The 20,723-nt window shown below is 45.2% G+C and overlaps 1 protein-coding gene across 8 annotated transcripts in view; it reads right to left on the reverse strand.

Annotated features, from left to right (window-relative positions):
• The window catches only part of INPP5B (inositol polyphosphate-5-phosphatase B), a 47,732-nt gene that overhangs the window by 8,103 nt on the left and 18,906 nt on the right, over window positions 1-20,723 (reverse strand). For 3 of the 8 annotated variants that reach the window (XM_060019697.1, XM_069540969.1, XM_060019691.2), the window contains 11 exons: window positions 14,263-14,359; window positions 12,479-12,646; window positions 10,552-10,653; window positions 9,642-9,756; window positions 8,954-9,070; window positions 8,118-8,305; window positions 6,482-6,593; window positions 3,712-3,821; window positions 2,766-2,901; window positions 1,082-1,192; window positions 14-176 (listed from right to left, as the gene is read on the reverse strand). In XM_060019697.1, coding sequence (XP_059875680.1) covers window positions 14-176; window positions 1,082-1,192; window positions 2,766-2,901; window positions 3,712-3,821; window positions 6,482-6,593; window positions 8,118-8,305; window positions 8,954-9,070; window positions 9,642-9,756; window positions 10,552-10,653; window positions 12,479-12,646; window positions 14,263-14,359 — 1,419 coding nt within the window. Of the gene's footprint in view, window positions 1-13; window positions 177-1,081; window positions 1,193-2,765; window positions 2,902-3,711; window positions 3,822-6,481; window positions 6,594-8,117; window positions 8,306-8,953; window positions 9,071-9,641; window positions 9,757-10,551; window positions 10,654-12,478; window positions 12,647-14,262; window positions 14,360-20,020; window positions 20,126-20,723 lie in introns of those variants that run through there. The other 5 variants (XM_060019695.1, XM_069540970.1, XM_060019682.1 and 2 more) reach the window with 5 other exon arrangements.

The following is a 20,723-nucleotide window of genomic DNA, read 5'->3' on the forward strand; positions in this document are numbered from 1 at the left end:
ACGGAGGCCTTACCTGGCAGGAGGAACCCTCGGCTGGGGTTGGCACTCAGCCACTGCTTACAGTAAGACTCTTCATCAGGCTTGTTGATGAATTCAAACTGACACGGTACTTGTCCATTCCGAATGGTAAAGGACTCTATCTGCAGCTGCATGTACTTCACGTTCTGAAAACAGAACTGGGAACAAGCCCAGGACCAGTCAGACCAGTGCCCTCTCCTTGGCAACCTGCCTAGCCACCCCAAATGGGCAATCCTTGCCCTTTCTGGAAAGAAGACAAAGGACCATCTCTTTCAAATCATGTTTCTGCTTTCAAGTATTTACCTGGGAGGTCACAGCTACCATGAAAGACCAGTTGTCTGTGTTTAACTCAGAAATCCTAAACTCAAAAAACTCATGTTGTTTTACAAATAATTTCCTAACAGAATCCAAGTTTAAATCTTCTATACGCAAAGACCACATCCAAAACACCCTTCACACATTCCACTCCCCAAATCAACCTCCTCCTTCCAAGTAGCTGGACATCTAGGGCATTAAAAACACCCTCACCGTAAGTCCTCATTTAACTGACTTTTTGGTACAGTGAATTCTGAACGATCTATGCTATGGCACGTCTATGAAACATCTTTAGCCCTAACTTGACTTCTCCCAACGCCCATTACCTTTCCATACTGCTTTCCTTCCCATCAACTCATACGTACCCAAAATTTTGGACTCAATTTAATCTCAAAGCAAAGCATCAGTAGGAAGGCAAACCCAGTGCAAGAATACACACTAGCTATACTAAGATCAAATGAAACACAGTTTGGATCCTCTGTGCCTTATTTAACTCATGGATGGCCCACGTATGGGTAAAATATATGAGCCACAAAGGTTACAGGCTTTTCTGGTTAAGAAGATCAGGAGGTGAACCAACAGCCCCTCTCTTGTCAGCTGGCATCATCAGCCTCACTTTATCTAGAAGCAGCCGATCAAGACTACAGTCCAGTAGTCTGACAGGTGCCTCTTGCAATTCTGAGCCCCAGCAGGTGAGATTTACGTTCTGTGAAGAGAAGAGCCTGATGCCTTAGCACGTCCTTCCTACCTCTCGCTTGGAGAGGGACACAGAAGGAATGCTGTCATTTTCCATCTTATCCAGGGAGCAAACAATCTCCTCCAGAGTCTTCCGATAAAGCTCTTCATTTACGACCCTCACCTGGAAGGGAAACAGCAGAGACTGAATGCTTTGGCTTCTGCCCGTGTCCTCTTTTTCAGTTTAGAGGACATTCACGGCCTTGGGAAATAGCAGTTGATAGCAACACTTAAGTGAATACTAAATAGATTTAATTTAACGAACAAAGAACCCAATTAACAATAGATGTAGAAGGGTGCCCCAGAGGCAAAGCTTCTGGTAAAATCAACTGCTTCCTGATTAGCAGAAAACAGATGCAGGAGTGAAAGCTTGGCTGGCAGTTCTGCTGGGTCTTATGCCCGGGGCAGAAAGACGCCCAGTGCCTGGCTCTGCTAGGCTTGCTGCTGCCGACAGGTCTGCAGTGAGGAGCTCCTCCAGGGCTTTGATTTAAAGCAGCATTTCTCAGGCTCTTTTAAACATGTACTCCATCAGCCAAGAAGATTTTGTCAGGCCTTCCCTTCCTTATTTTGAATTACAATTTTTGTCATTTTCCAGTAATAAAACCTTACCTATAACATTCATTAGGCTTTTTGCAAACCACCCCCACCCTCGTAGATTCTGATGTGCCTCTACCCGCATCCTTGAGAACTGGTAATATAAAGAAACACATAAGTCACTGAAGAAGAGATACAAATGGAGAATACATAAATAAAAAGATGTTTACTGTAAATCAACTATACTTTGATAAAAAAAAGAAAAAATAGATTACAGAAACAGAAAAAAAAAGATGTTCAGCTTCACTAGTAATCAGGGAAGTGTAATCTAAAATAATGGAGTACCTTTCTCTTTTGACTCACTGGGTCGGCAGAAATTTAAAAGATTGATAAAACCCAATATTAGCCAGGCTGTGGGAACACCAGCTCATCCAGAGTTGGTAGAAGTGTAAAATGGTAAGGGCTGTCGGGAGGATAATTTAGCAGACTCAAACAAATTTAGAATACGTTTTTCTTTGAACCACTAATTTCATCTCTAGGAATTTCACTCTACAGAGATATTCACAGTGGTACACAAAGATATATGTGAAGGGTGATCACTATAGCAATGAATACAATAGCAACATTTTGGAAACAACTTAAACGATCAATATATATTGGGGTTGGCCAAAAAGTTCCTTCGGGGTTTTCCATAATATTTTATGAAAACCCCGAAGGAACTTTCTGGCCAACCCCAATATATTACGGTTCATCCATACTATGAAATATTTTGCAGCCCTTAAAAATAATGAGGAGGGAGCTCTCCCTTTACTGACATGGAAAGATCTCTTAAAACATAGCCAGCGGGGAAAAAAGATGTTCTCAGAACAATATGCATGATATATCTTTTACAAAAAGGGAAAAACTTCCTCTACGCTATACATAGAATACTGACACACATTTGCATAGAAAAAGATCTAGAAAGATACAGTCCAAAGAGCAAAGGGGAACCTCCACGTATGTAGAAACATATAGTAGAAGTCTACAAAACAATTATGAATTAAATTTAAACAGCTTCCTCACACTCAAGGTAGGAGGAGGAGACCAGAAAGACAAAAGTGGTCTCAGCTGTGGGAACCAATTCCCTAGAGGACAATGACCAGAGGCACCAGCTGCCCACCTACCCCGATGTCAAACACTGAGCTGACGGGCTTGTGGTCGCTGGTCTTCAGGGCCATGTGGCTCTGGTAGCTCAGCTGAGTGATGTTCTTCCCTTTCCAGAGGACCCGGTCACACCAGGCGGGAGCACGACACTTGTCGCTGAAACGCAAAGTCCACACTGGGAGCCCTCCCAGGCACAGCAGCGCCCTCACCTGGTGAGCTCCCTGGCTCAGCTAGGGGTGACGGGGCAGTCTCCCAGTCCATGCAGCCGGAGATCTGAGAGGGCAGGGGCGATTTGGGCCCACTGAGGGGTAATGTGTATCCTGCGGGTATCACCCCAAACAACTGCGAAAGCTCAGAGCCAAAACGCCATTCAGAATGATTCTCTGCACTCTACTGTCCTATGGGGATCAGGCAAGAGTCACAGCCATCTGAGGGTGAAGGACTCTGTGGTCCTCAAAAGATGGTGGTTAAAACAGGTCGTGAATTCCTACTGCCTGGGTTCAAATCCTGCTTCTACGCTTGCCTGCCTGGGAAGCTCTTGAATTTTGGGGGTTTCAGTTCCCCAATCTATAAAATGAGGATAGTAACTCATACCTACTTCAATGGGGTGCAAGTAAAGTGTATTGAACAGTGCGTGGCATCCCACAGGCACCAATAAAAATATGAACTACTAGGTAAAGGCCAAGTACAAGCTCGGTTTGCTGCAATCATCACCCCAAGCGTAGCTGGAAGGTAAACGAGTCTCAAGAATTCTTATGAAGCAAAGGCTAAGGCAGTCAACAAGATGACGTGCGGGAAGGCAGGCTGCTTAATGAACAGATACTCAGAGAATGTTTGACCTGAGTACAAAACATGGGGAAGAAGTGATAGGAAACCTATCTTTTTCTTTAGGTCAATGAGGGCAAGTGCTTCCATAACTTTCTGAGTTTCCATCTGCTCAGCCCCCTGAAGCAACCTCTGACCTACCTGGTATCCCAATCGTCAGAGCCAGTGTCATACTTGTAGGTGGGCTGGAACGTGAGCTCACCCTCGTTGAAGCCTTCGAAGACAGCCTTTGCAGCGACCTGAGCTCTCAGCTACATGAAAGTACGGATAGAAAAAAAAAAATCTCAGGATAACTGCTATTTGATGCATTTTCCCCTCTAACCTGCCTTCCTACGTGATAAAAGTGCATTCCCAGGACTTTGATAACACTAAAAAAAAAAAAAAAAAAAAAACACTCAGGATAAAAAGGTCAAACCTTGGGCTTCCCTGGTGGCGCAGTGGTTAAGAATCCACCTGCCAATGCAGCGGACACGGGTTCGAGCCCTGGTCCGGGAAGATCCCACATGCCGCGGAGCAACTAAGCCCGTGCGCCACAACTACTGAAGCCCGAGCGCCTAGAGCCCGTGTTCCGCAACAAGAGAAGCCACCGCAATGAGAAGCCCGTGCGCAGCAACGAAGACCCAATGCAGCAAACAATAAATATAAGTAAAATAAATTTAAAGGAAAAAAAAAGGTCAAACCTTGAATTAGCAGAGGAAAGGAAATCAATCTGGAATCCAAACTCTAACCCCAAAGGAAAGGCCCATGAGAAAGCTATTCTGCAAGACCTTGAGTTAATTAACTCCTAGGAAAAGGAGCACGCTCACCATCCCTCCACCTGTTATACAGTTTTTAAGGCTCTTTTATAAAAGTATACCCACATCCGAGGGGCCTGAGTACCACCTTACTGAGACGTCCCTAGGAGGATTAGGTACCAAAGGACAGAGATTTTTCTCTTCCAGGTATCAACTGTGCTTCATCTGCGTAGCACAGTTGTTCCAATTATACAGAGAAATAGAACTGCATAGAACAAGGTCTGGAAAGAAACAATCCAAAAAGCAAAGGGGAACTTCCATGTATGTAGAAATATATAGTAGAGGTATACCCAAACCATTATGAATTAAGTTTAAATTTAAATAATTTTTAAAGGAGTTTGTCAAATCAGTTATATGAACTGGGGTAAGCTCTGTGCTTTGGTTTCCCCATCCGTAAAATTTGGATTTATAATAGAATCTGCCTCACAGGATTGTTGCAGAGATAAGCTGTCAGCTTAGAACACTGCCTGACACATTACGATAGTAACTAGCACCCTTGTCACTGCAGTGATTCTAAGAGGTCCTTCTCAGCAAGACAGAAACCATAGGTGTTCCTGCCTCCTCCCTGGAGCACCGAGCTCGGCACTGTGTGGACTGGTGAAGAGCTGTCAGCTCCAACTTTGAGACAGAGTCAGCTATCCAGGGGACAGCAGCTGACAAACCCCAAAACGTGAATTCCTAAAAAAAAACTATTAAGAAAAAAACAACAGGAAACTTAAAAAATTTAGGTATTAGTGCAAGATGATTCTTAAATGGGTAAATATAGACCGTAAAACCGTCTACAAAGCAGAGAAACACACAGACTGGGTACCATTACTTAAGGAAAGACCAGAAAAGAGGGCAAGAGGAGGGACTTCCCTGGTGGCGCAGTGGTTAAGAATCTGCCTGCCAATGCAGGGGACACGGGTTCGAGCCCTGGTTCGGGAAGATCCCACATGTCGCGGAGCAACTAAGCCCGTGAGCCACAACTACTGAGCCTGCGCTCTAGAGCCCACAAGCTACAACTACTGAAGCCCATGCGCCTAGAGCCCATGCTCCGCAACAAGAGAAGCCACCACGATGAGAAGCCCACACACTGCAACGAAGAGTAACCCCCGCTCGCCGCAACTAGAGAAAGTCTGCACACAGCAACCAAGACCCAACGCAGCCATAAATAAATTAATTAATTTAAAAAAAAAAGGCAAGAGGAGATGGTATTGAACTACCAGGGAAATGAGAATGCCGCAGTCCAGAAAACAGTGGCAAGAAATAGATAGTTACAGAACAGACTGGGTTAAGGCTGAAATGGAAATTAAAGAGAATAGTTTACTAAGGAAAAGAGTGAGAGAGAAAAATGGATCGATAAAGAGATTATTCCATAAAGAAAGACATAACAGACTCGAGATTTTCTTTTTCCCCCTTCAACTGATCTGCACTGGGGGAAAAATAAAGGAAACAGAAAGATTTAGACTAATGACAATACAAAGAAGATTGAAAGGGAGATACAGGCTAAAAAGAAAAAGGGCTATAACATTCTGAACAACTCTGACCACTTGAACAGTTTCGAAATCTATTGAGAGCAGTAGCCTGAAGAAGGTCAGAGAGAAACAGATTTCTCTTGTCCTGGGAAATGGCCAGTGCTTTGAGAAAGGAACGCTAACCCAAACAATGGTGGAGGAGAGCACGATACAGAACTGCTTCCTGTCGGAAGTGAAGACAGCCATTCCGAAAAAGAGTGGTCATGCACACTGGACAGACCTGGTGAGGGGCAGGGGGAGCGGGAGGCCCATCCAAACCATCAGTAAATCATCTTAAAAATACCAAGTATCTTCATTATGAGACGCTTGGTTCCCTTTGGGCCCCACCTTGAATGACTGAATGAATGGGCACGCCTGCGAGAGAAAGAGAGCAGCTCTTGCCCCGAGGGAGATAAGCCTCAAGGGAACAGCCAGGTGGCAGACAACTGTGGGAGAGGGGAACGCAGATGGAAGGAAGGAAGGAAGGAATGATGGGACACCAGTTCCTCAGGGAAACCTCCCCAGATGAGCAAGAAGAGGCTGGAGTTGGGCAGCCAGGCTTTCCTGTGCCCTCCTGTGGAGGGACGGCTGCCTGAAGAGGGCCTAGGTGGCCATCGGTACCTGGTCATTCGCATACAGGGTTTGAAAGGCCTTCTCTTCGATGAGCTTTTTCACTTTTTCCACATCCAGCTCTTCTATTCTGTAGTTGAGGTCCCCCAGCCACAAGATCACACTGCGAGGACAGAGCACAAAGGTCACAGGGTTTAGGAGGGACTTCACCGGCTCCAGCCGGTGTGCTCCTGACAGAAGGCCCCCCGAGGCTCAGCCTCTGGGGAGCTGGGCGGGGAAGGGGCTCGGCTACTCAGGGCCTCTTTTCCTCACACCATCCCATTTAACACCATGTCTAGCATGCTGCTTACTCAATTATCTTGGTCCAAGTTCACTGTACACAGTCTTGAGTTCTCCTTGACTATTTTATTCTTGTATGGCTGGAAAGATAGTCTAATAAGATCTAAAAGCAAGACAATAATTTACCTCTCTCCTGGGAAGAGGCAAAAAAGGTCAAGTATTGGGAGTCCTGTCAGTCACTCAGGGACCCCGGACCAGATGATGCCATGATGCCGCCTCTTGCCTCACCCCCCCTCCAGTCCACAAAAGACACTCGCATCCTTTGTTTCTGGAGCTGAGGTCCTCTGAAACAAAGCTCAACCCTTCCAGTGGAGTCTGGCTTTAACCACCACCGTATCATTGGTTGGCTCTTTCTGCAGAGTGTGACAGGTATTTTATCACACCTGCTGCTTTGGGAAAATGATGACTAGATGCTCCCAGGTGACATTGCATGTCCCATGAAGACCAATACCGCTTTATTTGAAGCCAAGAACCAGGTCATGAGAGAAACCACGCGGCAGCATACACACACCAAAATGAATGCATCCACAAGCTAAAAGCAGACAAACTGACATGCAAGCTGCAACCTCACAAACTAGGACGCTTCAGGGTCAGCGGAACGGGAGACACAGTCCCTGCTGGGTTCCCTGGAGAAGGGAAGCCATCCTGGCAGCTTTCCAGAACACCAATCAAGACAGGTCTACCACCACAGCAGGCGGACGAGAGGCTGGGCTCTGTGTACTCCCTGGCAGACACCACAGCCCCAGTGGCTTCTTCCTTGTCATAAAAGAAGGGGCACATGCTCCAAGTGTTACTGTAAAGTCTGAAATTCCAGTATGCCTTGAATCTAGACAGAGAGCAAGTATTGGAGATAAAGGAAATACAGAGAACAGACAAAAATCAGCGCCAGATGCTCCAAGCAGCTGCAACCACGGCTCTGTAAAGTTGAATCAAGAGGCAAAGAAGACTAAGTGAAGACAGAGAAATGCAGCCCAATTCTCAATTACACATGCTTCTGGAGAGAACAGGCAGACAGAATCCTGAAACATACTAAACCTGAGCTTGAGATGCTCACTCTGGGGTGGCTTTCCTCATGACACTGCATTCAGGCAGACCCATGTTAAAAATAAATCTTACACATTTTCCAGGAACAGATGGTGTCTGGGAAAGATTCTAGAGGTCTGCCAGATGGCAGGTTGGGAAACGAAAAATTTCCAAGAGAGGTAATCCCTGTGTAACTGAGAGTTGGCTGAAGCTCCCACTCGGGCAGTGGGAAGCCTCCCCCGGCCCCCCGCCTAATGAAACAGAGAGCCCGCAACTCGGCCCGTGGGGCCCGGTGCACCTTGTCGGGGTGGAAGGCCAGACTCACTCGTGTTTGCTGATGGTGAGAGGGGGGAGGCTTGGGTCAACCTGACGAAACTGCATTCGAGAACAAATGTCTTTGTAGTCTTGGTTCCTCCTCTCATACTCCTCCGTGTGGGCTGCCAGGTGGGAATTGACAACGCAGATGCTGGTGTTGTGAAACTGGAACCGGATTGCCACACCACCTTTGTTACCCTGTGAAAGGAGTCCAAAAAAAGACCAGTAGTTGTTTAAACACGAGAGGTTGCAAAATGTTTTCTCTTAATTAGTCTGCATCATAATCCTGGGAGGTAAGTAAAGCAGTGTTACAGTCCACATATTACAGGTAGGAAAACACATCCAAGGAGGTAGAACGACTAGCTGGCCAGTGGCAAAGGTGAGTCCACTTTTCAGTAAATCACAGGCAACCCACATGCCTCTCACTTCCCCATGAGAAGCTAAGCTCTCGCAGCAGAACCTAAAAGGATTTAACAGATTCTAGAAGAGAAAATTGCAAACCTATTATCAGCATTCTTTCTTTCTTTTTCCTTTCTAAGCATTCGTTCTTTTCCTTGGTGACCCAGCATAGATGTCATGCATTAAATGGGAGGACCCACTGGAGGCTCTGGTGTGAAGTGAACACGAGGATTTGGCTAGTTGGGCAAATCAGCCAGCAAGTCACTAATATACAAATTCTGAATGGTCTGCTCCATCTAGCCCTGCTCGATCACGAGGGTACAGTTCACCTCGTACCGCCAGCACCCTCAAACTGGGACGTCTGCAGTCACAGTATCATGAGAAGTGGGGTCCAAATCTTAGGGACCAAGGCCCTCCATGTGCCAGATGTACCAACCAGGAACTCACCATCCTCCCCATGATTCCTGTCCCCACCGTCTCAGCTTCCACTTCTGAGATGTACGCTGCATGCTCTTGTTTGACATATAACAGCAGCATAATCCCAACCAGTCGGATGAGCTTTACCTGGAAGAGATACAAGCATTCACGTCATGGCATTAACTAGGAGTCAAAAGGAAAAGTAGTCCGGAAGCTGGCTGACAGTATTACGGAGGAGCCCTCCACACCAGGACACAGGGCAATCACCTGAGTGACTCCGTGATAACCTCAACAGCCTACAAGAGCCAAGACCTGCCTCTTTCACACCCAGAGACGCCTCTTCCAGACGGCCTGGAACTGAAAATCTCAGGATCATTAGGGCTGGCTTTTTTTTTTTTTTTTTCTTTTTTTTTTTTTTTTTTTTTGCGGTTCGCGGGCCTCTCACTGTTGTGGCCTCTCCCGTTGCGGGGCACAGGCTCCGGATGCGCAGGCTCAGCGGCCATGGCTCACGGGCCCAGCCGCTCCGCAGCACGTGGAATCCTCCCAGACCGGGACACGAACCCGTGTCCCCTGCATCGGCAGGCGGACTTTCAACCACTGCGCCACCAGGGAAGCCCAGGGCTGGCTTTTGATGAAAGTCGCAGAAGAAGTGAAAAGTTATCTTAGCATTTCCCTGCATAGCAACAAAAAACTAGAAGGTCCCCGACTCCTCTCTTACCTTTGCGTATTTGGCATCTGGATGAAGACCCTCTGATACAGCTTTAAACCACTCTTCCTCCTTTGGGGTATCATGGAAGAAAAAGGCTTCTTTACTCAAATCAAGCTCCTGGAACCTATTAGGAGAAGCAACCAGAGAGTAGAGAAGGGTAACGTGTGAGATGGCACGTTCGCACGTTGGTTTGGGTGTGTAAGGCCTAGCTTTCTAGCTAAACTGCAGGACCCTCAAGAGGGAAGAATAAACACTTAGCGACAAGGGACTAAGTTCCTCAGTCAAGGAACTTACCAGGTGCTTTCACAAGCAGCAGCCCATTTCTTCTTCATAATGAACCTGAAGTAGTTAGAAGAGTCTCCATTTTATATCCGAGATCACTAGCTCGCCCAAGCACCAAGTGGCAAATGGGTTCAAACCTAGGTCTACATAAATTCCAAATTCTAGGCCCCTTCCACTCCTGTACAGGCTTCTTTGCTGTCCCCTCCCCACCAACAGTACCCAGTGCAGTGGTGACAAGACAGCAGGTGTGAAAAAAAAAATGACTGATGGATGGGGCCTTTTTTTTCTTTTAAGCTAACCTTCCTTCCCTGGCAAAAGATATTTTTGCTTTGTGACCGACAAAGTGTTGAATGTCTAAGTAATTAAATTCAGTTCAAGGTGTACCGATCTTAACAGAGGGCTGCACTCAAAATTAAATAGTAGCATTCAAATGCCAAGCACATCACTTGAATAGTGCCAGAAATTTGTTTACTGTGAGGAAGCACACTAACAGGGGAACAGCTGTTATTAAGCATATGCTCATTTTTCAATCCCTTCACCTGCTGTGAATTCTCAGTTATAGATCCATGCCCCCATCCCTTCAACCGCAGCTACACGTTCTGGAAAATGCAGAGGCAACTAGAAGAGAAGCACTCACCCCACACAGTATACATCTGGGGCCTGGATACCATGGCTGAGCCAGGGCTGGAGGCACTCCTTAGGGGACTGTCCATTCACATTGTATGTTCCCACAAAAAACCTGTTGCCAAAGACAATCAATCAGTCACTTGGGAGGACTATGGACATGACGGGGAAAGCACTGGATGCTGATTCTGCTCGGTTTCAGTCTCTCTGGACTGGAATTTGAAGCCTTAAGAAATGTCACATCTATCCTAGACCAGTGCAAATGGCACCAAGGGGTGACGTGCAGTCTGCCGTGATATTTGTTGCTTTTGTGATAACTTCAAACAGTAGAGGCCCACTCCGAACATTCCTACTTAGCTTTAACAGCCATTAGAGAGCCGTAATCCACAAAATGACTGTTTACTGTGTGTACCAGTGAGATGAAAAAAGGAAAGTACCCTGGTAACTACTTTCCGAAAGAAAGCAACACCAGTGTTCAGACAATTCACTGTTTATATTCTTAGAAGCAACGTTACTTTGTGTTATAGTCCCAATGCAATGATTTACAAAGATCTGGCAGTCATAAAAAGGAACAAAATTGGGTCATTTCTAGAGACGTGGATGGATCTAGGGACTGTCATACAGAGTGAAGTAAGCCAGAAAGAGAAAAACAAATATCGTATATTAACGCATATATGTGGAACCTAGAAGAATAGTACAGATGAACCGGTTTGCAGGGCAGAAATAGAGACACAGACGTAGAGAACAAACGTATGGACACCAAGGGGGGAAAGTGGGGGTGGTGGGATGAATTGGGAGAGTGGGATTGACATATATACACTAATATGTATAAAATAGATAACCAATAAGAACCTGCTGTATAAGAAAATACAATAAAATTCAAAACTAACTAAATAATAAGATCTGGCAGAATCCTGCACCCTTTATTCATGTAACTTTTGCTCACCTTGTCTAAAAAGATTACCAAACACTAACTTCCTCTGACTAATTTCAATTCAAATGACTTTCTTCAAAGGCCCCAAAAGGGGCTTCCCTGGTGGCGCAGTGGTTGAGAGTCCGCCTGCCGATGCAGGGGACACAGGTTCGTGCCCTGGTCCGGGAAGATCCCACATGCCACGGGGCGGCTGGGCCGATGATGGCCGCTGAGCCTGCGTGTCCGGAGCCTGTGCTCCGCAACGGGAGAGGCCACAACAGTGAGAGGCCCGCGTACTGCCAAAAAAAAAAAAAAAAAAAAAGGCCCCAAATGACCAAGGGATACACAGAGGGATAAGCAAAAATCAGGATCTCTCTCCTTCTTCTGCACACGTGTATCTCTTTAAATATTTCTGCAACCATTTGCCAGCTGTGTCACTCCCACCACACCTCCCACAGTGCCTGGCCAGAAAAGGCACAGAATAAATGCCTGCTAAGGAAGAGTGAAAGGAATCACTCATTTAGAAAATGATGGGAGGGACTTCCCTGGTGGCGCAGTGGTTAAGAATCCGCCTGCCAATGCAGGGGACACAGGTTCAATCCCTGGTCTGGGGAGATCCCACATGCCATGGAGCAACAAAGCCTGTGAGCCACAACTACTGAGCCTGTGCTCTAGAGCACACGAGCCACAACTACCGAGCCTGCGCGTGCTGCAGCTACTGAGCCCACGTGTCGCGACTACCGAAGCCCACGCGGCTAGAGCCCGTGCTCCGCAACACGAGAAGCCACCACGATGAGAAGCATGCGCACCACAATGAAGAGTAGCCCCCGCTCACCGCAACTAGAGAAAGCCTGCACACAGCAACGAAGACCCAACGCAGCTAAAAAAAGAAAAAGAAAAAAGAAAATGATGGGAGGGACTCTGTACAGGATTTGCTTTCAAATCCAGGGTATGGGGGAATTGCTTAAATTTCAGAGAGGTGAGTGATCATTTTGCTGCGGAAACAGTCTAAGACCCAGTGAGCTACCTGAAGTTCTGGATATAGGTATAATCCTCTTCTTTCTGCATTAGATGTGATTTCACGATTGTATCTCGCAGTCCAAACTTCTGCATGGATAAAATATGAGCCTTGTCTGATACTGTGATAGTGGAGGAGCGAACCATGTCAGTTATATCAGATTTGGACTTATTCTGTCTAGAAAAAAAAAAAAAAAAATTTCTATTAAAAAAAGTTTTTATCATATTTTGATGAGTCCTCCTTGACAAAGTACATGAATATAAAGCTAGAAGTTTCCACACATCAGCATCTGAATTTCAGAAGACTTAAAAGCCTAAAGTAAAACTTATTTGCTAAAACAACACTATTTCTGTGTGGAACAAAGTAAACTTATATGTTGTTGATTGTATAGTACATTGGTCCAGAGATAATAGGTTTGTAGAATCTCAGACCAGAAGGAGACCTGGAAGATAATCTAATCTGATCCCTTCATTTTTCAAATGAGAAAAATGAGACCCAGCAGCGTCAATGATTCATGCGGCTGGGTGGCAGCAGAGTGTGAATCAGAACTCGGTTTAAACAGTGCTCTTTCTGGACCCTGGGCCTCACGTAAGAAGACTATAGAACTATCTAGATCTTTTGACTTGATAATTCCCCTGAATCTCTAATCCACAGGAATACCTGAAATAAAAAGAAAGGCAATGAAAATTTATATTTTATTATTATTTGTGTAGTTTTCATAGTCATACTAAAAATTATTCAAATGCCAACACTTAAAGTTAAGCAAAATTTGGCATATGTACATAACAGAATCCTAATAAATGCTCAGAAAACTTTTGTTGAAGATTACTTAATGAATTATGATACATAAAACACTTGAAACAATTTCTGACATTGAATAAATGCCACTAAAGTGCTTAATTTTAGATTGTCATGTACATACTAATTAAAACTATGTAAAATGCATCTATGTATATCAGGAAGGCTCAAAAGTGAATTGAGAATGATAGATTTAGCTACGTTTAAAGTCCAGGGATTGTTCCTTACTGTTTAAGTGTGTAATTTAAATATTGACACAAGTTAAGTTTTTATCTTGACCAGATGATTCCAGCTATGACCAGTAGGGGGCACTGGAGCACACACTAAATATAACCGCCTCAGAAAAAAGAAAGGAGTAAATAAAAACGGGGAAAAAGAAGTATCTTCAGCGTCAGGAAACTCCTAAAAGAATGGGAGGGAGAGGGCTTCCCTGGTGGCGCAGTGGTTGAGTCCGCCTGCCAATGCAGGGGACACGGGTTTGTGCCCCGGTCCGGGAAGATCCCACGTGCCGCGGAGCGGCTGGGCCCGTGAGCCATGGCCGCTGAGCCTGCATGTCCGGAGCCTGTGCTCCGCAACGGGAGAGGCCACAGCAGTGAGAGGTCTGCGTACCACAAAAAAAAAAAAAAAAAAAAAAAAAAGAATGAGAGGGAGAAATCAAATGTTTCTAATCTACATTTCCGCGGTAGGGTTAGACTGCCAGTTTCAAATCCTAGATCTGTCACTTGCTAGCGCTGGATCTTGGGTGAGTTATATAACATCTCTTCTTCACCTGTTTCTTCACAGAGAAAATAATGGTATCTACCTCTTAGGTTAAAGGAAGGTAAGCCATGTAAGTGTATGATGCCTGGCACACATAGGAAATGCTCAATAAAAGCCTAACATTTCCTAGGCCAGTGACTGTGGGACAATGGACATCGTGCACAGCAATGGCCTCAGTTCTACAGTCAGGAAAACCTCAGCCCTAAGAGGCACAAGTGAAGAGAGAGCTGCATTACCTTGGGAGCAAGTTTTCTGGTTTATCCCGACCCCAGGAGCTTTGGTCCACAAGCAGACCCTTCCCATCTTGTCTTGACTCATCAAAGGAAGAACCACCTAAGGGGAGGAGGAAGGAATTAAAACATACTTACATATGCTTTACCATACAGACTACAGCTTCTCAAACTGTAGTCTGGGAATGACTGGTGGTTTTCATATTGCTTGAAACCATAAGAAAGGCCTAGGCTGGTGTCTGGATGAAGCTCCCAGAGAGCAGGATAGAGAGGGGAAAAAAAAGTATTTCATCCAGATGTCTTTACTACTGAAAACATAACTGTCCCAGCTAGTTTGACCCCCTTTTCTTGGAGACGGAGTGCCTTACAGAAGGAAAAAAAAGCTAAGAAATCTGCAGACCTAAGTTCTATCACCAGCTCTGCTATTTATTAACCTTTTGACTTTGCGCAAACCATCTAGCCTCTCCTGATCTCAGTAACTTGACCTGTCCTGCCTTCCTCTCAGGCTTATCGTAGGGATTGAATAGTTGACACGAGTAAGCACTTTGAAAGCCACGCAACATATTATAAAATATAACGTAGCGATGTTATTACCATTTACTGCAAGTGAGACTTAAATTCCGAGGAGGAAAAAGGCAAGGGTCAGAGAAGTAAAATTGGGAAGGCCCTAAGTGCTTGCCATTGTCAATGCAGCACCTTGAAAACCAAGGAGCCCAAGGACCTGCAACAAAGAAATATTTGGGGAAAGTTGTTAAATCAAGACAAACTGGAAAAGGAAAATCAATCTGCCAATTTACTGTTTCTTTGCTCCTTAAAAGCCAGATCCCTTGTCAACAGCATGAAGAGGCCACAGAAAGATGCTGCTTCGATCCACAAGGTACAAGGAGCACCAGGGGCATGAAACATCACTAAGGAATTCTGCTCTGAAGACTATTACTAAACATGGATTTGTCAACCATGCATTCACAAGAACGAGAAAAAACAAACAAAACACTGGAGCTGAAAAAGAAAACACGATCATTTGAAACATGAAAATAGTTACATTTCAATGCCTCCAATCAATCAACAAGGGCTTTCAATTTTGCTTCCTAAATTGCCTCTCAAATCAATCAATATACTCCTATCCCCAATATCACTATACTAGCCTAGGGTTACCAACAATTCCCTGGAACTAGTTGAGGGAGACCTCAACTAGTCTCCCTGCTTCCTCTTTCACCCCACCCTCTCTCATCCAATCTCTACACTATGGCCAGAGGAGTTTTTGAAAAAATGACAACATGGCTTAAAACCTTTTAAAAGCTCCCCATTGGATAAATCCAAGCCCCTTAATACGGGTGCCAAGCCTCTTCCCAGTCTGGATCCTGCCCACCTCTCCAGACACATCACTCACCACAGCCCCCTACCTCCTTGAATGCCATACTCCAAGTATACTAAAGTTACTGCAGTTATACAAAGATCCCATCAGAAACCGACTTTCTTCTTCCTCACTCTGCTTTCCATGGCTAACTCCTACCCATCCTGTGGCCAGGAGTCAGCAAACTTTTTCTATAAAGGGCCAGAGGGTAAATGTCCTAAGCTTTGCAGGCCACATAGTCTCTGCAACTATTCAACTCTGCCATTATAGTGTAAAAGCAGCTATAAGCATCAGTATGCCAATAAAACTGTATGGTCACAGATGTTTACATATTATATAATTTCCACGTCACGAAATGTTATTCTCTTTTAATTCTTTTCAAACATTTAAAAAATGTAGAAACTATTCTTAGCTCATGGGCTGTACCAAAGCAGGCAGCAGGCTGGATCTGGCCCAGGGGAATGTAGTTAGCCAACCCCTGGTATAGATATATCTTAGAGGCCATTTCTTCTAAGAAGCCTTCTCTGATTCCTCCCAAACTGGTCAGATGCCCTGACACAGATGTTCCCATAGCTCCCTGTACTTCTCCCACAATAGGCTTGATTGCTGTGTGTTGTAACTGTCTCCCCAGCTAGCCAGTAAGCCTACTGAGGACAAGACTATGCCTTAATACTAAACCATTTGATATTAAATCTTATATATCTTCATCGGTTTACTGCATGCTATTTCTGCTAAAGTGTAAGCCCCATGAGGTGGGGACTTTGTCATCTTTATGCTATTTCCCAGGGACCTGGAGCAGCACAGGTGCATAGCAGGTACTCAAGGCGTCAAATGCAAGTGTCAGGAAACTTAAGTTGAAGTCTAGCTCTACTATCATCTTCCTGTGTGACAAGTTACTTCCTTTCTTCGGGTCTTACTTTCTTCATCTATAAAGTAGGGACTTAAAAAATATCTCATAGGGCTTTACAACGTGCAAAGGCAAACTTAGGAATAATGCTTAGGTGTTGTTTCTGCATGTCAGTGCTTTCTGAGGACTCCGTCAGGCCATCTCCTGGGGACAAGTGGTTTGTCCCGTGGACTGGGCTTCCGTCCAGGAGTGGGCAGTGTAGTGACTGGAAAACCACCTTGCTGACCTGCGTCTCGTTGATGCCCCGACCCCGTATCTCTCTCTGGACTCCGTCCAGCAAGAACTAGAACATCTTCATTCATGACTTCATGTAAGGAAATGTTAAGGCATGGTTGGGGGGATTTCCAGCCACAGGGCAGTCTTCTCGGAATCTCTTCCCTCCTGAATCTGGTACGGAAGCTGGCTGTCAGCAGCTCTTTACCAAGTTTACCATCGCACAGCCCCACGGTCCCCTCTCCGGCCACAGCTTCCTGCCCTTCCTCCTCTTCTGCTTCCCTACTGCCACGCTGCCCTTTTTCCAACCTCAGACCTGCAGTCCCTTGTCACCCAATCGAAGAGGTGACATCAGGGATTTTTTTTCCTTTCTTCCCATGTTCGGTCATCACGTCCTACAAATCGTCTCTCCTAAATACTTTTATACCTGAACTTCTCTCCTATCCCTACTGCCATGCCTTAGTTTGGGCCCTTAATATTTCTGGAGAGCACACTCAGTGATTTCCCTGCCACCATTCTCACCCCCTCCAGTGCATACTGACAACCTCTAGAAGGAAACACAAATCTGAGCAGGTCTTTCCTGTGTGTAAAATCCCTTAACTTCTAACACGTTTGTAGTAAAACCCAAACCTCTAAGTATTACATACAAGGACCTTTATAGTCAGCCCCAGACTACCTCTCCAGGCCCATCTTCCATCCCCCACTCAAACCACTCCTCTCTCGCCCCCAATCCAGTCACATCAAAACCATTTATTTTTTTAAGGGAATTCCCTGGCAGTCCAGTGGTTAGGACTCTGGTTAGGCGCTTTCACTTTCACTGCCGAGGGCACGGTTTCGATCCCTGGTTGGGGAACTAAGATCCCACAAGCCGCGCAGCGACCGGGGCGGGGGGCAACCATTTATCTTTTTAAATGTTGCCTCTTCACCACCACCCCCGCCCCGATGCTGGGCATAGTCTAACCACCCTCAAACCCACCTGCATGTATCGAACTTCAAACTCACCCTTCAAGACTCAGCTCAGGAGTCATCTCCTTCGAAAAGCCCTCTCTGGCCCTCTCCTTCTACTCTTACCCAGTGCTTACTTCTATCAAGGCATTTATCGTAATTGTAACCATGCTTATTTAATTTTATTTGGCCGAGCTGCACAGCATGTGGGATCTTAGTTCCCCAACCAGGGATCAGACCCGGCCCCGGCAGTGAGAGTACCGAGTCCTAACCACTGGACCGCCAGGGAATTCCCTGTAACCGTGTTTAACTCTTTTTTATCAATCTTTCCTCTTTAGCTAGACCACAGGCTTCTGGGAGCAGGGGCTAATGTTCTTGTTCTGTGGCCCCTGGCTTACGGCAACATGAAATATAGCAGGCAGTCAGTAAACACACACTGAGCAAACAACCTCAGGGCAGCGGTTAAGCTCACAGTCATTTCTGGGTGCTTTCTGATGACCACCTTTCACACCTACAACTGAAACCATTTCTGAGTAAGAGTATACCTAACAGGTCAACCAGAGCGACAACTGCAACCTTGATCTGGATGTACAGAAGTAGAGAGTGTTCCATTTCTCTTGAGAATTCTGTGCATTGCACTGCACATATTACAGAACCCAAACCCCTCTCACATGCCTGGCTAAATAGATAACACTGACCCTGGAGGCTCCTTCCTTCGCCCAGGCAGCACTATAACCTAATACAGACCCACAATCCCTTATCTGAAACCCTTGAAGCCAAGTGTATTTTGGAATTCAAAATTTGGGACATTTTAGAAAGATAATACATAACCTGTACCGTGTTATACAGCACCCCAGCAGTCAGAGGCAACATCCAGAAACCAATAACGTTAGGAGTTCCTCAGCGCAACTTATGAGTAGTAACACTTAGTGGGATAAATAAAGCTTATAAATAGTCTCCTGTCAGTTCAAGCAAATCTTACTGCCAAAGTGAGCTTGGGCCAAATTTACAAAAAAAAATTTATTTTCCACCTTCAGAGCTTTTAGGACTTCAGAAATGCTGATAAGGAATTAAAGGTGGTAGTTAAGAGTGTGGCCTATATGCATCAGAAAGGATTGAAATATGTGTCTATGTACATATATACCACATGTTTATAAATATATAAATTTAGACAAATACATATACAGATGGGAAAGTCTGGAAAGTATACACTGAACGTCAACAGTAGTCATTTCTCGGTGATAGGATTGCTTTTTCTTTTTGCTTATAGGTACTTTCAAAGTTAGCTAAAATAAGATGTATTTGTATATATGTATATATAAATGTACTATAATTATATAAAGATATATATGTAATATATATATAAGATATATATATTATAAAGATATATATATATATGTATCAACATAAATAGGCTTTGGAGTCAGACTTAGATTCCATTTCTGGCCCTACTTACTAGCTGTATGACCCTGAACAAGTTATCTCACTTCTCTAAGCTTCTGCTTCCTGAACTGAACAAAGATAACAGTATCCACCTCCTATGGCTGCTGTCTTCTTTTCTATGGTTAATCGAGGCCACCCCTCACTGCATGGCCAAAAGGTCCTCTAGAAGCCAAACCAGACCTGTTGAAGGCCCAGATCTACAAAACAAAGACAGGAGGCATGACCTCCATTTCAATGTTTTATAGCCAGGCCTGCCACTGACTTGGGGTCTGGGCTTTTCCAAAAACATGACATCACACAAGGAGAAAAAGCAAATTCACACCAAAATCCAAGTACTCTATTTCTTTTGAGAATTGCCCAAGAGGCAGCAACATTATTTCTTAATTCAATGGCTCCTTCTGTCTCCTCCTCCTGCTCTGCTTCCCCACTGCAGGTCCCCCAGTTATTTACAGGTACTCCCCAAGATCCAGACCAGTGCTACCCGATCGATGATGGAAACGTTCTACAACTGCGCTGCCCAAAACAGTAGCCACTAGCGACACTTGAACAGTTAAAACGTGGCAAGAGTGAATGAGAAACTGAATTTTTTATTTACCTAGAGTAAATTTAAATAGCCACACGTGGCTAGAGGCTACAATACTGGCCAGTGCAGCTCTAGATCTTGTTCTTCTCTTCTACAAGAACCATCAGCCATCACACCCAATTCTAAACAGAGCTATCCAGCTGTGCCTGAGTTCAGGCCCTGCACTGTCCACTGGGTACTTCTACAAGATGCTCTGTGCACGGGTGGCTCCCAGGTAAAGCTGTGCTTTGACTTCTGGGCCAGCCCCTGAGCTCCCCCTGCTGTCACCAGCACCATCATCGCCCTGTCGGCCCGGTTTGCCATCCGGCCCTTCGCTCACCCCTCTCCTTAGCTCCCCAGAGCCAGTCAGCCATCCATCTCTTCGTTCTCACAATTGCCTTCCTCCAGGCCATCCTCTCTCCTCACCTGTTACCTCAAGAGCCTCCCAACTAAGAGATCTTCCTGCTTCTCCCTACCCGATTTACCAATTTTGTCTTTGGACTTGGCCAAAGTCTAATCAGATTAGACACTGATTTCATCTCTCCCTGCTCTAACACTTTCAGTATTACACCACTACTTGCAGGTGAAGGTCCAAACTCGTTGGACTGACACAAGAGGCCCTTTGCAAACTGGTCCTGCTCTCTCTCGCCATCCACCACCCAAAGACAGCCGATTCTAAACAGACAGGTTCCCCATGCACATCGCCCTCACTCTGACTTTCTGGTCCTTCTGCTTCAAAGTCCAGCCTCAATTCCTCCACCCTCCATCACCAAGCCCTCCTCAACCACACTAAAGCTCAGCAGTCATTTCTCCGAATTCTGAACGCCTTCCTGTCTATATGACTTGTCTGGAACTTTAAGGGAAATTAGAGTGTTTTTGGAAAAGCCCTGTGGCTCTGGAATAAAATGACCTAGATATTTCACTGGCTCCATCCATAACCTCATAGGAAACCTCAAGCAAATTACTTAATTTGTTTCGTCATTTGTAAAATGAGGATAACACCACTGAACTTACATAGAAGCCGAAAGGATAAACAAATGAAA

The sequence above is a fragment of the Delphinus delphis genome, chromosome 1, assembly GCF_949987515.2.
Source record: "Delphinus delphis chromosome 1, mDelDel1.2, whole genome shotgun sequence".
In the NCBI taxonomy this organism is placed as follows: Eukaryota; Metazoa; Chordata; class Mammalia; order Artiodactyla; family Delphinidae; genus Delphinus; species Delphinus delphis.